Genomic DNA, 19,496 nt, shown 5'->3' on the forward strand with positions numbered 1-19,496 from the left:
CTTTCCAGAGTGTGGAGATGGGGGTGAGTGCAAAGGCAAAGAAACAGTGAGGCAGCACCGATTCGGGTTTTCCATCCAACACTCCAACTGCTCTTGCCATTTTGAAATTTAACAAGGAGCCATTTGGTTCCCAGGTGGGCCTCGCTTCCCGCCATGGAATGCGTGGGCTGTGCAGGGGGGATTCCCAGTCATGGGCTGGGTGGGGCCCAGAGATGGCTTCCCCGCCCAGGTCTGACTCCTCTGTCATTTTCCCAGAGCCATCTCAGGCCTGGTCTGACATCCCAAACTCAACCATTCACCAAGCCCGTCTGACATCCCAAACTCAACCATTCACCAAGCCCTCTCCACCCTGTGAGCCAGGAAGGTCGTTGTCTCCATTTTCCAGACGCATGAACTGAGGCCCAGGGAGGGAAAACAACGTACACAAGGCAGACAGTGAGTAAGTGGCAGAGCTGAGATTTGAACCCAGGACTGCCTGCCTCCGAAGCCTGGTTTCTGACCACTATGTCACACTTCTGCCCCCCAACCAGGTGACCCATCTATCATTCCACCAGACTATGCACTCCAGAGGTGGGAATGTGTCTCTTTCTCTGCCATCGCCTGGGCAGCCAGCACTGAGGTGCGCTCTGAGGCTGCACTCAGAAAATGGTAACCGACTAAATTTAACCCCAAGCATCCCAGCAGCTGGGACCTAAGCAGCTGAGTTTTCCAAGACTGGGCACCTGGCTCCCCAGGGTGGATGGAGAGCCCAAGAATCAGCCGGACATTTCCAGGCCATCCTGAGAGACCAGAGAGGCCAGGAAGACATTCTGTGGGCGTGCTGCTGGCCGCCTGGGAGGCAGAAACACAAAGAGCAGCAAAGCCAGTGGGCGGCAGAGGCAGGAAGAGGCCACAATGGGCCCCGGCTGACCGGAGACGTCCCGATTGTTAGCTCCAGCTCTCTGCCCGTTCCCATTACGCTGCCACTCAGCCCCGCCGAAGCTTGGGAGGAGCCGGGCAGGAGGGGGGCAGGCAGGGTTTAAGTGTCCACCAGCCCGGAGCCCTGGGGAGGAGTACCCTCCCGGCCCCCCAAGCTGAGGCAGTGTTTCTAGTCTTCTTCAGTCAGTCATTCATTCACTTAACAAACATTCATTGGGCACTCACGATGTTCTGTGCCCCATGCTAGACCCTGGGAGTACACTTGGCCAGCAGCAGAGCTAAGCACCCTACAGACAAGTCACACAAGGGAGCTTTTGGTCCCTGGGTGGGGCAAATTCGCCCCTGACAGGGAACAAAGCCTCTCCAGCCCCAGCCCACAGGAAAGGCTGGCTGTGCGCCTTTGTTTACCACCTTCTCTGCCCCACATTGACGTCTCCACACATGTTGATTTGAAAGAGACTAGAAACCTAGGAGTTGTGAGCGATGTTCATCAGAGACCACTCAGCCACTAGAAGCCCCAGCTGAGGCCCCAAATGCACCTCTTAAAAGCCTCACTCAGGCCCTCGCTGCCGCAGCGGGTCTCTGGGGGCACCCGGGAGGCGGGCAGGAAATGGGGCGCCGGGACTCAGGACACTGGGTCCTGTGGCTCCAACTTCCACTGCAGGAGAAGGGGTCACTGGACTTCTGCGAACCCCGGGACCCACAAGCCTGTCTCAGGGGAGCAGGGGTGGGGGCGGAAGCCAGGGCTCTGCCAACGCCTGGAAAGAAATCTTGGCGATGGAATGTGCACCTTGAGTGCTCCGTGTCCCCGAGCCATTTCCTTCGCTCCCAGCAGCTCCCGGGCTCCTTGGAGAGCCACATTCGCTGTATTTGGTGACTGATACTGCTGGAGAAGGGCAAGACAATTTGTCTGCACCAAAACGTCTGCCCAGCAAGCCCAGAAGAGGCAAACACGTGCACACGCTCAAACACACCCATCTCCCATGCCAATCCAGCATGCTCTAATGGCGGTGGTCATCTCCCCTGGGGAGTGCCAGCCTTGGCCACCCTCAGCCCACTGTCTGCAGAGAGAGGATGTGGTCTCCAGCCCAAGGAAGCCATGCCGGCACAAGGCTGTTGCTCACGTGGGCTCAGCATTTGGAAGGTTTCTCTGCAACACCTCAAGGCCCCACCCACCCTGAGAGCTACCACCCGGCGGAAGATGGAGCTCACCCTGCCTCTAACTTCAAACCTCGGGTCTGAGGGCTCCAGTAGGGGACTATCCAACCAATTCACAGTGGAGGCTCCCCTGAGGGGTGGAGGCAGGACATACGGGCACCGTCCAGCTTCTCACAGCAACCTCAGCATCCATCTGGGGATGTCAGGACTGCGAGGGAACACAAAGGGCTGACCCAACCCTTGATTCAGAGTCAGAGAAACCGAAGCCTCAAAACAGAAAGGGCCAGCCGATGTCACACAGTCACCCAAACTCCCAGCCACTACCCTCGGCTCTCCCACTGCCCCTTTTGCTCCCATCCCAACCCCCACCCAAAGCACAGCCAGTCTGAGCCCCCTCTTTTTCCTCCCTCCTTCTAGCAGGAGGCTAAGCAGACAAGGGTCCTGGGCTTGTGGTCCCAGAGTGATGAACACAATAGAGTAAGAGTTTGGTTCTACAACCAATCAGCGCGCATTATTGAGCACCAGCCCCCCAGCATTCCTCAAAGGGACTGGGTCCTAGACTGTCTGAGCTGGGGGTGGGCAGGTCCACAGAGGAAGGGACTGCCCAATTTGAGTGTATGTGTATGAGTAAGCATGCCGGGGGATGGGAGGGATGGGAGTATGGACATGTAGGGGAAGCTGGGTGGAGGAAAGGTGGGAGGGGCAGGGCAGCAGGGAAGCCAAGGGCAGTGCTGCTGTCGCTCTCACCTGCCCCCGTCCCTGGACCGCCAGGGTCTGAGCCGCTGCTCCATACCATTGACCCTAATCGGGCCAAGCCCGCCCGAGGGAGGGGCTGGTCCCCGGAGCAGAGCGAGCGAGATGACTTGCTTTTTCCCCTCAGTGGCCGCCCCCGTCAGTGGGCAGGAGAAAGCCCGAGGCCAAGAAGGAGAAGTTGTAAGCGACTTCCTGTGGGGCGGCGAGTGTGAAGGTTCTCACACCGCCTGGTTTCTAAGGAGGAAGAACAGCAAGGGCGCCCAGCACATGGGACCGGTTTGCAAACAGGCAGGAAGTTTTCCTGGAGCAAAAGCCGTCAAAACAGAATTCTTTTGCTGGGTAATATTTTCCTCCCTGCCCCTGTCACTCATGCTCCAGCAGGTCTGGTGTTGTTTTCACAATCTGGGAGAGGAAATCGAGCCCCTTTCAGCGGAGGCCTCAGGCGCCAAACCAAACCGCTCGGCAGATACTCTCAGCTGGCTTCCCGTTCCCGGGGACAGGAGAGCAGGATGGAAAGTTTGGGGTAGAGATTCACTCCACGCTCCCACGTGCTCCTGCTCACCAGCCCCCAGCCACACATGCTCCAGCCTCCTCCCACACATGCTCCAGCCTCCTGGGGCTCTGGCCTGGGCGACACAGCTGAGTGGAGAGGGAGCAGTGGTCTCTTGTTCCGGATACGTGTGGTGAATAGGGTGGCAACTAACATTTATTGGGCACCTGGTGTGGGCCAGGCCTTTTGCATATAGGACCTAATTTAACCTTCACAGCAACCTTCTGAGATACTATTAGTATCCCATCTTTACACATGAGGGAGCAGGCTCAAGAGGTTGAGTCACTTGCCCAAGGCCACATAGCAGTGAGGGGCAGGTCCAAGATTTGAACACAGGTCTGTCTGAGTCCAGAGCTCTTGCCACTCCACTCCATACCCTCGCTGAAACAACTCTGGAACAGAAACCTCCCAGCAAAGCCCAGGGTGTATAGGGGGGCTGGCCAGTCTAGAACGGAATGCCAGTGTCCAAGAGCCCACCAGCCCAGGGGCAGGACCTGGGCTGCTCACACATGCTCAAATGCCCCACTTATGGCTAGCAGCTCAGCGGCCAGAGGGGCTGGACCCAAACTGAGCATACAGGCCGCCCAGAGCAGTGGGACTCGGGGCGAGTGCGGAGGGGGCGCAGGGCGTCTCGAGCGCGAGCTCACCTTCCTGCAGCTTCACACTCTGGAGGTAGAGGGGGTTCCTCAGGACGTTGCAGCGGCCAGGCTCGTCCTCCTTGGTGAAGAGCAGCAGGTCCGAGTAGGCAAAAAGCGTCACCTGCATCAGGAGAGAACAGAACTGGCTGCTCAGCTGTCCCGGAGGCCAGGAGCCACCACCTCCCCTGGAGGTCCCGGTGAGGAGTGCTTGTCATCTCAGGCAGAAGTGGGGGCAGACTCTCAGTGTGACCTGACCTGTAGTCGAAAATGCCCCTTTACCCTACAGAGTTCTACAGGCCACTCTTCACAGCAGGGAAAAAGAGACAGAACAGAATGGACCCTCACCCAACACGGCAGATGGCCTCTGCAAGCTTCTCTAGGCCTGACACCCCACAGGCTGACCTCTCTGGCCAAACACCCCCCGAATCCCCAGCCCGGCGCCCTTGGCTCAGAGCCACTGTTGAGCTGCAGAATGTTCCACATTTGCTTGTATCATCCCGTAAATGTCTGGCTGAGAGAGCACTGGGCTTGGAGTCCGAAGTCATGAGGCTCCTATCCCACTTCGTAGCCATGAAAACCGGTTAAGTCCCTGAACCGGTTAAGTCCCCTCAGGCTCGGTTTTCTTGTCTGTACAAACAGGGGGAGAGTCCCCGCCTGGCTCCCTCCCAGGCTCCTTTCACAAGCTCTGTGCAGCCTGTGAATCGAAGCATCATGCAATGTGAGGTATTATTACCAAATTCCTTGTGCATAATTTTAACTGCATTAATGTACAATGGATTCAAGAAAAAGCCAGTTACTTATGCTCCAATACAGGCATGTACATAACTTTTATCTCTTTAATACACTAGCTGCTCCAAAAATAAAGGACAAAGCTATTTTTAGACAGTATAGGTAAACCAACAGGCATGCTCGGCATATTTCTATGCTACAAAAATCCACTTGATCCTCTAATGCCACTAAAGATTACACTGTTCTTTGTTTTGTAAATCCTGCATGGCCTTTAGTCAAAAGCAATAAAATCCAATTTTAGATTCTCCGAAGAAAACAAAATGTTATTAATGATGTGATGTGAACTTCCCTTTAAGGTGTCAAAACCTGACACTTCATCTCTTCCGAAATAAGAAGAGTTAGCCAGCGGGCTTGGCCTGCACTAAGGGCCACAGTGCGGGGGTGTGATTTTGTGGCTGAAGTTTAAAAAGCCAATACGTCGACATACAGCTATCAGACTGTTAAAGATGACCTAACACCTCCACCGCTTGAGACTCTATCTTATAGAAATACTTACAGTGATTTATAAATATGAACCCATAAGGATGTCCTCAGCAGCATTTTTGTAATAAAAAAAAGAAAAAAACATAAACACCCATCAAGAGAGAATGGATCAAATAAATTGTTACTTTCATATGTAGAATTTTATGCAACTATTAAAAGAATAAAGTAGAGCTTTGTGTGCAGAAATGGAAATCTGTTCATCATAAGTCAAAATAGCACAATGTGCAAAAATATCTAGAGGATAATCCAAATTTGGTAAAATAAAACTGTAAATCTGTTTTTATTTATACATTTTGCTAAATGTCTAAGGTACTCACCACATTTCACTCTGGAGAGTGGAATTTTACTGCATATATTTCTGTTTAGTTTGCATCATATGGCAATGAGGATCTGTCACATCTGCGTTTTGCAAGTATATAAATGTTTTTCAAAGGACCACTTGGCTTCTTGAGGGTAACACAAGAGGTGAGAGGGAATCTGGGCCACAGAGCCAAGAGGGGGCATCCTTGAGCACGAGGCTCTCAGGGGCCCTGGCTTCTCCAATGGGGACCCAACACGATGGAACCCTGGACTGGGAGGGATCCTGGCCATGACTTTCTCCAACCCACTTCCCACCATAGCCCTGGCCCAACACAGCCCAACAGAAGCCTCTGTTTGTTGAGCACTTAACTTTCTGCTCAGTGGATCCTCACTTGTCAACAACATCATTGCCCTCATTTATAAATGAGGATCTGCAGCACAGAGAGGTTAAGTGACCTGTCCAAGGCCACACAGCCAGGGACCATTGCCCAGGTCTGGCTGACCCCAAAGCTCTCACTGTACAGAGAGGTAGCAATAGCCTACACCTGTCCTGTCCCTGATTGTGAAAGAATCCAAGCAGGGACCAAAAAAGAGGAGCCAAGGAGACCAAAAAAGAAAAAAAGTGAAGTTAAGGGAGGGGAAGAAAATGATCGGAGAGTTGAGAAGGATTTGAGGTGTTGGTTGTCTGAGGAGAGGACTTCAAAACACGCAGCAGAAAGGAAAAGGCTCTGAATACAAGCAAACCCTCAGGCTCCCTCGAGCCACTCCAGGGGGACTCACAGGGAAGCTGGCAGGGGAAGGGTTGGAGGAGACAGTCTGTCGGGAGCCTTAGAAGTCAAAAAATGGCCCAGGCCCAGAGAGGGCTGGATGGAGAAGTCACGGGCAAGGTGAGAAAGAGCCCAGGCTGCTGCTCTGGCCCAGAGTTGAGAGTGTGGTCTAGACGGGAAGTGATTAAGGCATGAATGAAGAATTTCCCCAAAGGTCGGGTCAGGGAAAGGACAGAACTGGCACAAAGCTGGAGGCAGGGCAGAGGGGCAAGCATGCCAGGGGAGGGCAGGTGGGCCCCTCTCCCGTCTCACTGGCGTCCTGCTGGCCTAGCTCGCCCTGGTACCTGCTGCCTTCCACAACAGGCCATGGGAGCCCCCACGTGTCTTCCCCACACTTGCTCCAAGGACACATCTGTTTTCCCAAAAGGTCAAGGGTTGAGGGATCGCTTGCTTAGGAAATCCTTGTGACTCGGAGGGTCACTTCTCCCAAGGAACCCTCACCAAGCTTCCTCTGGAATCTTGCCTAAGGGCAGTGTTTGCAGAAAAGAGCTTGGTGCCCAATTAATGGTAAATCAATGAGTCAGTGCATAAACTGAGGGTGTGTCTGTCTTGCGCCCCGTAGTATGGAACCTCTCGCACACGGCCTGCCTACATTGCAGATGCTCAGTAACTATTGTTTGAATGTATAAATGAGGCTAGTCCAAATGCTGATTTGATCTCAGGGCACATTAATCAAGTTTCGGACTTCTGGGAGGGGGTATGAGGAGGGCCGTTCACAGTGTGGGGCTGGATCAGCTCACAGACATTAGCAAATGGGAGCATGCTCAGAGAAGAGATGGGACAAAGAATCAAGGGAGAACGTTCCAGGAATAAAGATTTCTGCTCATCATAAGGGAGAACTTTCTACAATGTAGCACTCTCCGGTAACAAAACGGACGCCTGGAGGGGCTGCCTCTAGGGACTCAAGAAGTGGCTGGAAAACCATGAGCTAGAAAGTTACAGAGAAGCAATCAGAATGGACGACTCCTGAGGGCCCAACAACATGGCTACTCTACAAACTTATCCCAGCCCCTCTTGAATTGGTTTATATTTTTGGCCTGAATAACATGATAGGGTACCAAGATCCACACATCGGCTTCCCAGCATATTTCAAGAAAAAGAAATGTCTTTACTTGTCTTCAAACCGCTTCTTTCAACCTTCAAAAGGGGTCTCTTCGTTCTAAGGCTCCAAAGATCCACCAGGCAAAGATTTTTGTGACAGATTGTAACAGTAATCAGCCTATTGCTGCAGCTCGTGCTTGCTAGTTTGTTTTGAAACAGACATGCCAGAGGCATCATGGGATCATGGAAAGCACTGCTGGGCCAGAGATTCGAGTGCTAATCCTGGCTCCGTCTCTTATGAGCCTTGAGACGCTCGGGTCCCAGTTCATCTCACCGGAGCCTCAGTTTCCTTATCCATAGAGTGGGGACAATTGTGCCTCTCATGGGGGAGCTGCACGAACTAATTGAGACCCGGTGTGTAAAATGCATGCACAGTAAGGATACACAGTAAGTGCTCAGCGTTGACAGACTTACTGGTGAGCCGACAAAGAGCAAATTTAGACATATTTGTGTATTTTGGGGTGGCTGCCTTCTTCTGAGTCTTGTGAATTTATAGCTACACCTCACTTTTCTGCCACCTGACTTAGCTGCACCCCACACTTACTACCAAGCACAGCTCCAAGTGACTTCTTGTTCCTAAAACTCAAATCCCCCTCAACAGATGAAGTTTTACTGCCACGGAGGCAATTCAGAGGATACGCCGAGCGAGGTTCTTAAGAAAGTTCCCAAAGAAATGTAGTGAGCAATGCGAGTGTGGTAGACATAAGCATGCAGTCTCCCAGGGAGCTCCCTTGAAAAAGACGATGCTCATTTGGAATATATGCGTTCTGGTCTACTTGTTTAAAAAACAAAACAAAAACGGCCTCCTGCTTTAGCCATGGTTACATGTAACGTCCCAGAATGTTGAGGCCGAAAGGGCCCCTAGAGATCAGTCAACCTCAGCTGCCTCCAATACACACTCACCCACTGTTCAGATGAGAAGACTGAGGAAGAAAGAAGTCACAAGTGAGCCAGCAGCAGAGCGGGAGCTGGCTATACGCTTCCTGCTTCCAAATTTCCTCATCTTTCTGACCACCCCAAGCTGCCACTCAGCTCAGCCAAGCCACACTGCCAGCACTGAGTCAGGGCCTGATCTGCAGCAAGCCCCCTACCTTCTCTTTGAGGCCCCCAGGTAGCCCAGTCAGATCCCAGGGCTCCAACTTCTGTGCCTGAGTAGATTTAAGCTCATGGGACTGTGCTGGAACCTGGCCAGCTCCGGGGACTGTGTGGGTGAGTGAAATTCCCCCCATCAGAGATAAGCAGGGGCCGGCTCCCAGGAAGATGACATGGTCTCCCCACCCAGGCCTCTGTTGGCAGAGCTGAGCCCAGGAGCAGTCACAGACTTATCCCTCAGAAGAGGATTTGGGATTTGGGTTAACACAGACCCAGAAAATCTGGGTAGCGGATGCTCCTCTAAAAATTCTCTTTGGCTCACGGCTCTAATCTTCTTACCCACAAAGTCATTCATCACAGCTGGGGTGAACCACCATCTCTTCCGCTCCTTAGGGGAAGTCGGCATAGACGATGGGATGTCTTTCGGGGTTGGGAAAACTTTTTAACCATCAAAGGTGGACTGAACAGCTTTGAGAGGTGGTGAGTTCCCCATCGCTGGGAATGTACAAGAAAAAGCTGGGTAGCCATTTGGTAAGGAGGGTGTGGAGGGGAATGGAAGACTTTACAGGTATTTTCTACCCTGACATTTCTGAATTCTAAGACCATCAGGAAGAGAGAAAAGTTAGGGGCTCAGAGGATGGCTAACGAAGCCCACCAGGAAACCCCACCTCGGAACCGCGTGTGTAAGTCTTACCTCAGCAGCCTTGTTCCTCCCCTCGTACAGCAGCAGCTCCTCCGACAACAGGAGGGTCCGGGCAGGGTTACAGAGATCTAAAGGCTAGAGACAAAAGTGGGCAGGTCCAGGAGGGCTGATGGAAATGCTGGGGGTGGGGGGAGGCAGTTTGCCCAAGCCAGGCACAGAGAAAGAATCCTCTCCACCAGCTGAGCCCTCCCCTCACCCCAAAAAGCCACACGCCCCCTCATAAACAGATGGAAACAGAAAGACAGACACTCTCGTCCTGGGCGGAACTGTTGCTGCCACCTTCCCCACCAGCCTCACCATGCGAGCCGCGAGCTCTGGCAGGAAGTCTGACCACGTGTTCAGACCTTTGCAGGCCTCCTCTCAGCTCGCCCACTACACCGGCTCCTGGGCCCTCCCAGCCCCCACACTCCCCCGTCCATCCTGTTCATGCCTCACGGAAGGTCCCCAGATTTGGCCACTTGAGTCCCTTCAAGGCGAGGCCAGTCCCTGCTCTACATTCGTAACACACTTGAGTTCACCGAGTCCTTCTCAGCCGTCAGCTTCCAGGGACCAATTCTCACCCAAAACTCACCCTCTCTCATCTCCCTGTCCCATCCACTGAGGAGCCCCAGCCCGCCCCCACTACCCCCCAACCCCCAGCTCCAAGGAAGCTCCCTAAGATCTGGATTACCCAGCAAGACTTATCCTTCTGAATGCATATTTATAACACGGCTTCTAGGCACCTGACACCAAGCAAGCTACTGGAAGAAAGATAAGGAAACAAATCTCAAAGCCACACAACAACAGGTGGATCTTTCAAATAACGTGCGGCAAAAGAAGCCAGGCTAGAAAGAACATACGAGGTCTGGTTTCATCAAACCACATTCAACAAAAGGTCATTTAGGCAAGTGCACATACACAATAAAACCAAAGAAAAGCAGTGACACGGTTATGACCAAGTCAGGCTGGTGGGCACGTCTGGTGGGGAGGGTGGGCATCAGGATCGGGGAGAGAGAGAAGCAGCTTCTGACATGGTGGCAGTGGTCTATTCCTGGTCTATATCTCCGTGGATATCCACTTTATTTGTTAAACTATATATTTGAGTGTTATGCCATTTTTGGTTTATGTATTTTACAATTTAAAAGTTTTCATAACTTTTTAAAAACTAACTTTAATTTTTTGTAAAAATGTAAAATGAGAACGAAAAATAACCCCCGTGGAGATGTTAAGACCTTTGTGGTTACATCCCAAGAAAGAGAAAAGACCAAGGCCAAAGCCAAGGCCAGGCCCTGCCGACACAGTTGTCTGGAAGAGGCCGCCTGCCAGAGATGCACCGCATCCCAACGCAGTGTGAGTTCTAAGATCCACTGGACGGGGACAGGCCCAGAATGGGATGCCAGGGAGACCAGAGAAGGAAGGCATGGTCAGAAATGAAGCCCTTGGGGCCATGTCACCTCTATAACGCTGATGACAGGATAAACTAATAGAGTCTTTCTAGAAAGCAATTTGTCAATATGTATAAAGAGCCTTTAAGATGTTTATGCCCCAGGGGCCGGCCCCTGGCTTAGCGGTTAAGTGCGCGCGCTCCGCTACTGGCGGCCCGAGTTCGGATCCCGGGCGCGCACCGATGTACCGCTTCTCCGGCCATGCTGAGGCCACGTCCCACATACAGCAACTAGAAGGATCTGCAACTATGACATACAACTATGTACTGGGGTTTTGGGGGGAAAAAAAGGAGGAGGATTGGCAACAGATGTCAGCTCAGAGCCGGTCTTCCTCAGCAAAAAGAGGAGGATTAGCATGGATGTTAGCTCAGGGCTGATCTTCCTCACAAAAAAAAAAAAAAGAATAAGATGTTTATGCCCCAGGGCCGGCCCCGTGGCTTAGCGGTTAAGTGCGTGTGCTCCGATGCAGGCTGCCCGGGTTCGGATCCCGGGCGTGCACAGATGCACTGCTTCTCCGGCCATGCTGAGGCCGCGTCCCACATACAGCAACTAGAAGAATGTGCAACTATGACATACAACTATCGCCTGGGGCTTTAGGGGAAAAATAAAAAAAAAAATAAAAAAAAAATAAAAAGATGTTTATGCCCCATAACCCAGTCGTTTCACTTCTAGGAATCTCTCCCAAGAAAATAATCAGAGGGGCAATTCATGCACGAGGATTTTCATCACAGAGTTATTTACAACAGCAAAACAAGTGGACAAAACATAAGTTTCTGAATAGAGAAGTGGGTAAATAAATATGGTACATCCATATAATAGAAGCACATGCAACCACGACACAACACAGGCTCAAAGAATATTTGATGCTGTAGGAAATGCTCATGCTGCGTTTTTCACTTAAAAAAGGCAATAGGAGAGGCTGGCCCGGTGGTGCAAGCAGTTAAGTGCGTGCGCTCAGCTGCAGCGGCCCGGGGTTCGCCGGTTCAGATCCCAGGCGCAGACCGACGCACCTCTTATCAAGCCGTGCTGTGGCGGCATCCCATATAAAGTGGAGGAAGATGGGCACGGATGTTAGCCCAGGGCCAGTCTTCCTCAGCAAAAAGAGGAGGATTGGCAGATGTTAGCTCAGGGCCGATCTTCTTCACACACACAAAAAAAAGGCAACAGGATATAAAATGTACCATAAGATCTGTATGATTTTTTTAATGCATATGTGCACACAGAAAAGACACCTAAATGCTCACGCTGGTTATTTCCGGGTGATGGAATAAATAAAGGTTTGGAAGAGAGGGAAGAAGAAGAGGGAGAAGGAGGAGGAGAAGGGAGATCTAAATGAATCGAGATGAACCGCCAGCTAACACTGGCCAGACAGGTTTGCTAAGACCAGGGAGACCAGACGAGAGGCCTGACCTCAAAGCTCTCTTGGTCATTTCCAACCAACAGACCACTGGATGAGCCAGGAAGGAGGAGCCTCAGCACACAGGCCCTGGGACATCACAACAAGCAGCTCGAGGGTGCCTGGCCTGTCCCCCAGAGAAAGGGGAGGTCAGAGGGACAGGGAGGGGACACCTTTGTTGGTCAGCTTCCCTGCTCCCACTCTCCTGTTACTCCTCCTGGAAACCTCTGCTCCCTCACTATAACCCCCAGAATCCTGAGCACCTGAAGCTGTTTGTCTTTCCCAAAAGGAGGCCCTCAGTTCTAGAGCGAGGCACCATCCCTGAGTCCCAGGGCAAAGGATCCTCCTCCTCCTCACCTCCTCCAGAGGGAGCCCTTGGGGCCAGCCACCAGCTCACCTGAACGAAGACAGGGAACACCAGGACCTTGGGGGCCAGGGTGACATAGGTGCCATAGCTTGAGTGTGGGGTGTGCGGCCTCATGACCGGGCAGTTCTGGTAGTTTCCGTGGCCCTTCATGGTCTGCACCGTCTTCATCAGCCGGGACTTCTTCCCCAGGCCCGTGTACGACTTCCCCTGACTGGGACTCCCTGACTCTGGGGAACAGAGATGGGGACCGTGAGGCACTTCTGTCACCCCTGCAAAGGCACCCCCTCTGCAGAGACAGGGCACACAGCCTCAGTCTGTCAACAGCTGATTACTGAGCATCCCCTGTGTGCCAGGCCCTGTGCAGGGGCTGAGAAGACACGGAGGCCTCAGAAGGGTCTCGGGCCTCAAGGAACCCCCTCAGACTCCAAGAGAGACACTGACATGTAAACAAGCCACTCCAGGGCTAGGACGGGGCTGGGAACCACCAACTATGATGGAGGCAGCAGTCCCCGTCTGGTGACCCAGGGCCTGAGTCAGACTTATCAGTTTGGCCTCGTACTTTTCAAAATCAGGCAACCTCTCCTACTTGAAAAATCACAAGATCTGACTTCACCAGGCCCACAGTCCCACATAGAACAAGCAATCAGTTGGAGCAGAGCAGCGACTGTCCCGGGTGGCCGAGCAGCTGCTCTCCCCCTTGCCACCATCCCCACCGCTCCCTGCACACACCCAGCGCAGCTCGCCCCTTCCATCGCCTCCCAGGTCCCACAGGCAAAGGGACCGGAGATCTCGTCTCGTCTCTGTGGTGGGAGCAGAGACAGTGGACTCTCCTAGGATGTGTCGGGGTCTGCCCTCTATTAGCCAAGGGAGCTGGCACGGCCTGGCTCACTTAAGGCATCGGGAAAGAGCACCAGCTGTGTCCAAATCCCACTCCCTTAGTTACCAGCTTGGTGACCTTCAGGGACTCACTGCCCCCGTCAGAGTCTTGGTTTCCCCAGCCGCAACAATAGCACCAAGTCCCCCGGGTTGCCGTGCAGAGTAAATGAGATGCTGCAAGTAAAGCCCCTAGAACAAGGCCTGGAACCTGGACAGTGTGCAATAAAAGTCAGCTGCAAACTTATCGTGGTTCTGGCTGTTGTGATTCCTCCACCTGGAAAAGCAAGTGTATCAGGTGCCCCCAGGGACTCCGGGAATCCTAGGCTTCATTGCATCCAGAAGGTACTCCAGCTTGGCCACCAACTCACAAATTATTCTAATCAGAAAAAGGAGAGGGAGAGAGAAACAGCCCCAGGGAAGAGAGCAGAAGGCTGCAGGGGGTCCCTCTTTAAGGGGACACTGATGGTCGGACACCCTCATCCTGAACAGGGGTGGCATACAGGTCTGTATTAGGTCCTATCCAACGGGCAGAGGAGCAAAACACAGAGTAGCAACAAGTTGGGGCTTCTTGGACGCAGCAGGTAGGAGGCAAAATCCAGGACATTCAGGCTTTGCACATGCCTGGGCCCCCTCCAAGAGTTCCTACTAGCAGGTGGGCAGCCGACCAGCCCTCCCTGACGCGCATGCCCAGCCCACGTCCCGGGGCCCAGGTCTCCTTCCGCCGCCCCCAGTCCTGGCAGCCAGGGGCTAAACAGGTGGCCTGACCCCAGCTACATCTCGGGGAAGCTCCCCACCAACGTGAAGTCCACAGCCTCAGAGGAAAAACTCAGCTCGGAAGGTTTCACACTTGCTTCCTCCGCCCACCTATGCCCCTTCTCACCGAGCAGGGTGAGAAAACAAGCTGACTCCCCCACTAGTGACCACAGATAACAGCCTTATCTTGGGGCAGCACTCAAACCATGATAACTTAAACCACTTCCTGCCTCCTCGGGGAGTCGCTTAGAGAAGAGCAGAAAACTGATGAGCCCAGGGCAAGGGCAGGGTCGGGGGACAGAGGCATGGAAGCAGTTACGCAGCCCATCTGATCTGGCCCTGGACATCAGCCCCAGAGGGGTCTGTGCTGCCAGGCCCTGGGCCCTTTGTGAAAGAACCCACCCTGGGTCTGAAGCTCTGCATGGATTTCAGTTGGACAATGCATCTGAACTTGAGCCCGTTTCCCCAGAGACAAGCTGTGCAACCCTGAACAGGGTCCTTCCCCCTGTGAGCCGGAGTTTTCTCCACTGCTAAGTGGAGATAACACAGATTGCTGCCTTGCCTGCCCCAGGACTGGCGGGGGGCTCACACGGGAGACCTGATGGGAAACGGCTGGGTGAATGGTACCCGAGTGTGAGTGCAGGAGGGATTATTACAAACCCAAGCCAACAATAACACCCATCAGGGCTGGTGTTAGGACAGGGCTGCTGGGCCTCAAACCACACGCTGAATTGGGGCCCAAGGTCAGCCTGGAGCTAGACAGGCTGAGTTAACACAACCAAGCCTAGACCAGAGAGGGCAAAACCACACAGGACTGACAACAAGGGACTGAGGCAAAACAGAGGAAAATTAAAGAAGGGTACAATTTGCCGATGCCAAAATCTGGGCCCTGTGTCCCCCGCTCTCAAACTTTTAAGAGAGTCCATTTCTTCCCTTCCATAGCCCAGCTGCACAGGGCTGTCACAGAATCTCCACCCTTGGGCCTGGAGAGTCACGAATAAGCCACCTGATACATACCTCTGTCCTCAGGTGGGAAAGGTCTGCTTAGTCCCATTTTATAGATGAGGAAACTGAGGCCTGGAGTGGCTGGGTGACTTGCCCAAGGTCATTTGGCCAGTAAATGGTACAAAGCAGGATCAACCCAATGTAGGTGACAGTCATGCCCTAGTGCCCCATCTCCACGCACCCCTTGATACTGTGGGGCAAGTGGGCATGGCTCTCCAAAACTGATGCTTTAAAGTATCTTTTTTAAGACAGTCCAGGTTGCAACCCAACTACTGAAGTCTGTAAAGGCAAACTCCTTGACTCCCCACCTGCTCCCACTTACAGCCTCTGGCCAAAAGCCCCATATCACCCCTTTTTGCTCTAACACCTGCTTCACTGACCAAACACAGTAATTACTCGGCTTTGCTCTGGCTTCCGAGGAGAGCCCTGGCAGCCATCCCGCCCCAGCGGTGGCGAATCTGAGACCCAGCCGCCTTCACAGGGCAGGGGACAATGCCAAGGGTACCAGCGGCCCCGGGGAACATGCCAACCACAAGCGGCAGGCGCCCAGGGCCCCAGAAGGGCACCAGACCCCATTCAACTCAGGATGGCTCAACCCTCCCTCCTGAAAGGGGGCCAGGCAGCCCAGCCAGAGGAGGGGACAGAAGTCGGCACCCTGGTGACAGCCTTAGCCTCTGCAGAACCCCAAGTGTGTCTGAGGGAAGCTTCGTGCCCTGAATTCCCCCCCTGCCTCTGAACCCCAGGACTGGGAACTATGAAGACTTGATCCCTGGTAAAGAGCAAAGATGACCTTGGATACCAAAAGGATTATTATTATGAATAATAAACGAAGTAAGGTCAAATTCTTAATACAATACATTCAAAAAGTTACCATTGTTACTAACATCGTCATCATTTCCTTACTGTCCCTCTCCCCACAGCTTAGATGACTGTGCCCTTCTTGGTTCGCCAAGTACTATATTCTCAGAGGGGAATCAAAACATGGATACAGGTTGGGAGGACACCAAGAGGCATCTCTCGGGCTGAGAGGGGATCAATCCTCGACCACTAGCCCACCGCAGGGGAGACATCTCTCCAGCCCTCGGACTCCATGACCAGCCTGCAACCCTTAGAGGCAACCAGAGTCTTTCTCCTTTGATCAGCTGAGAACCCAAAATTCCACTGAGTTAGTTATTCCTGGTTCCAGCACTGGACACACAGACATCAGCCGGCCCAGGCTCTGCCCTTAATGAAATCACCATTGAGCAGTGGCCTTTCCACTCTACCGCAGTGAGCCAATAAAAGCTTTTTAAAAACTCAGTGTTGAATCACCATCAGACTCCTCTCCAGAAGAAACACAGATTCGTTTCCAACAGACCAGGCCCAACAGCCCAAATGCCCTAGCCTGGACAGAAGGAGCATCATTCTCCATCAGCAACTCTGAGCCTGATGGGAGCCCATTTCCCCAAAAGGGACAGGGATTCCTCCAAGTACCTGCTCTAAGCAAGCATGGTCTCCACACTACTGAGAAAGGGGGACAGCAAGGAAGCAAAGGCAAGTGGCTGGGAAAAGGCTACTCTCAGGGAAGGAGGTCAAAGGGCATTCCAGAGGCACTAGCGGCAGGGCTCAGCACGCCCAAGGTAGGCATTGCAGACCACCTGGCAAGGCTGGTCTCAACCTTCCAGATACGAGTCAGAAGTCTCTGGCAGGTGCATAGAGGGCCTAAAGGAATGCCCAGCCAGCCCCAGCATCAAGATTGATCTCAGACTTCCTGGGAGAAGGACTTGGTTTTGAGCCCAACTTCTCTCCCTGGCTCTTAAAAAACAGGTCCAGGATTTGAAGGCCAAAGGAGTCAAATCCATTCCAACAGCAGAGCCATCTGTGTACCTCAAAGACAACTCCCCTCTGTGTCACATCTCTCAGTACACAGGCTACTGCTCACAACCATTCTCTCCTTTAATCCTCCTGCAACCCTCTGAGGTGGGGATTATCAGGCCCATTTTATGGATGAAGAAACTGAGCTTCAGTGAAGGCACATGAGTTGTTCAAAGTCACACAGCTAGAACTCCAACTTGAAACCTCCCATCTCCAAATTCCATGCCTTGCTTCCATGCAGGCCCGATCATGTTGCCTACAGCACCTAAAATACTGGTTCCTCTGTAAAACTGGATGACTGTCAACTGAATGCCTAAGCCCTGAACACCACCTCTTAGGCTGCTCGGGTACGATCTCCTCTCTTCCTTCTTAGTCCAGGCTCCCAGGAAGAAAGACACTGGTTCAGTGAGAGAGAATATGTACCACGAGGAAACAGTCTGTGTCAATATGTGGGGAGATCCTGACTCCGTTGGGAAGGCCTCCAAACTCAGAGGAGGAGGCTGGGTCCAGCCTCCCAACTGACCACACCATCTCTCTGGGGCTCCAAGGGCACAGCAGCAGAGGCCAGACTCACCTTCAGGGATGGCATCCTCCTGGTACACAGGCCGCAGCAGCTGCAAGGGAAAGACAGGAGACCCACCTCAGCCCCAGGAACGGGGCAGGACAACCAGGCAGGCTCCTCACCCCAAACCTGGGGATGGGAAGGGAGCACCTCAGGGCACGAGTGAAAACAGCAGTCTTGCTAAGGAACTGGGGGAGGGGCTTGGAGGGAACACAGAATCCTCCAGAATAGTAGAGTTGAAAGAGGCTTTAGCTGTCATCAAGTCTAAGCCCTTGGCTGAGTCCCCAACTTCCTTTATGCAACTTGTTCCAAAGTGCGTTCCATGGAACCCGGACACTGTGGGATGCTAACAACCCTGCCACAAAGGGTGCACCATCAGGGGAGTCTGGGAACTACTCGGTTACACAAGGTTAAACCACCTTCTTCATGGCAGGGTGCCCTCAGAGCCCTGAATAGGCTAATATGCATTGGGAATCTCCTAGAAAAGGAAGAGAGCATGGGATACTTCTCAAATTTATTTGACCTCAGAACACCTTTTTCCCCGAGTACCTCATGGGACTAACGTTTTGGGGCCGGCACTCCATCATCCCACCCTGCCATCATGCAGTGTCTGCTTTCACGCCTCCTATGACAGGGGGCTCACTGCCTAGCACGCAGCCCATTCCACTGTGGAAAAGCGCAGACTGGCAGAAAGCTCTTCCTTCTTTCGAGGTGAAGTCTCCCAGCCTATGACAGCCCGTGGTCCTGGATCTGTGCCCTGAGGCCACAAAGACCCCTCTGCTCTCTCTACCCAGGACAGCCCTGCAGAGGCCAGAGCTAACACACACCCTGCCTCCTTGCTCCACACCCCCAGCTCCTTGCAGGCTCCTCACAACACAATTTTGAGTCTTGGTGTCCTCCTGGCCTCGCACAGGGACCCGTGCCCTTCACCCTCCCCCAACAGCTGTCCATACCTGGCTCCCAGGGTTCAGCGGGGCCAGGATGATGTAGTTGGGGTCGGTGGGGGCAGTGGCGCGGGACAGCGCAGGCAGAGTGTGCTGGCCCCCGCGCTTGGCCACCTCGGTGTAGCGCTCCCAGCCGCCGAGCAGCAGCCCGTCCGAGCCGTCGCACACCAGGTGGCAGCTGTGGCGCTGCTCCGGCCGTGCCTGGGCCCCGTGGGTGCAGTTCTTCTCCCGCTTGTTGGGGGGCGACTGGAGGTCATGCGTCGACTTGCAGGACGCCCGCCGCAGGACCCCGCCGTCTGGCCCCGGCTTGACCTGGGGGACCATGCGCCACACGAGCAGGATGATCTCGCTGGGGCAGCTCCTGGAAGTTGGGGGTCACAGAGAGAAGTTGAGTCTGGGGGAGACCCAAGTCAGCCAGGGTAGGGGCCTGCAGGGGCAGAGAGGAAGCGTGGCGGATGGGGGAGAAGCCCCCAGTGTCAAGGCAGGAGGAGAGGGAAGAGGCCTTCTAAAGCAGAGACAGCAGAGGGGTCCCCTTAGGTCAACTCTAATTGACTGGCAGAGGCTGAGAAGGACTGAGGCCAAGGCCAGGTTAAACAACAAAGAATACCCAACTCAACTAGCGATGTCTGTGGTGGGCAAAGAATAAGCAAGGAGGAGCAAGCAAGCCACCGACGTGCAACCTGTCATCGGGTCATTCCAGAAGCAAACCTAAAATGGGCCTTGAGGGCTTTACCCCAGAGGATCAAAATTTAGAGGACCCAGACATTTTAAAGAATAATTTTTTTAATTGTGCAATTGAAACATTTGCAACATTTATACGTCCTCAGAAAACACTGGGCTTAGCTCTGAGTTAGCAGAAGTAACTAGCTGAAGTAGAAAGCGACCCCCTGGAGCTACATCATGAGGGACAGGGTCTATTTGAGAGCTTCTTCCCAGCTGCGTGGCTCTGGGATCCAAAATTGCTCTGGGCCTGAACCTTCCATTTTCAGGACAAGAAACTGAT

General features: G+C 53.3%; 1 protein-coding gene across 5 annotated transcripts in view; it reads right to left on the bottom strand.

Annotated features, from left to right (window-relative positions):
• Nucleotides 1-19,496, bottom strand: part of RGS3 (regulator of G protein signaling 3) — a 121,355-nt gene that overhangs the window by 65,936 nt on the left and 35,923 nt on the right. For all 5 annotated transcript variants that reach the window (XR_015548945.1, XM_087419246.1, XM_004423353.3 and 2 more), the window contains 5 exons: nucleotides 18,503-18,854; nucleotides 17,562-17,601; nucleotides 12,530-12,726; nucleotides 9,304-9,387; nucleotides 4,027-4,138 (listed from right to left, as the gene is read on the bottom strand). Coding sequence is in view for 4 of the 5 variants with exons in the window: in XM_087419246.1 (XP_087275372.1) it covers nucleotides 4,027-4,138; nucleotides 9,304-9,387; nucleotides 12,530-12,726; nucleotides 17,562-17,601; nucleotides 18,503-18,854 (785 nt within the window). In the remaining variant the exon portion in view is untranslated. The remainder of the gene's footprint in view (nucleotides 1-4,026; nucleotides 4,139-9,303; nucleotides 9,388-12,529; nucleotides 12,727-17,561; nucleotides 17,602-18,502; nucleotides 18,855-19,496) is intronic.

This window comes from Ceratotherium simum, chromosome 29 (genome assembly GCF_057802395.1).
Source record: "Ceratotherium simum simum isolate JZ-2026a chromosome 29, ASM5780239v1, whole genome shotgun sequence".
NCBI lineage: Eukaryota > Metazoa > Chordata > Mammalia > Perissodactyla > Rhinocerotidae > Ceratotherium > Ceratotherium simum.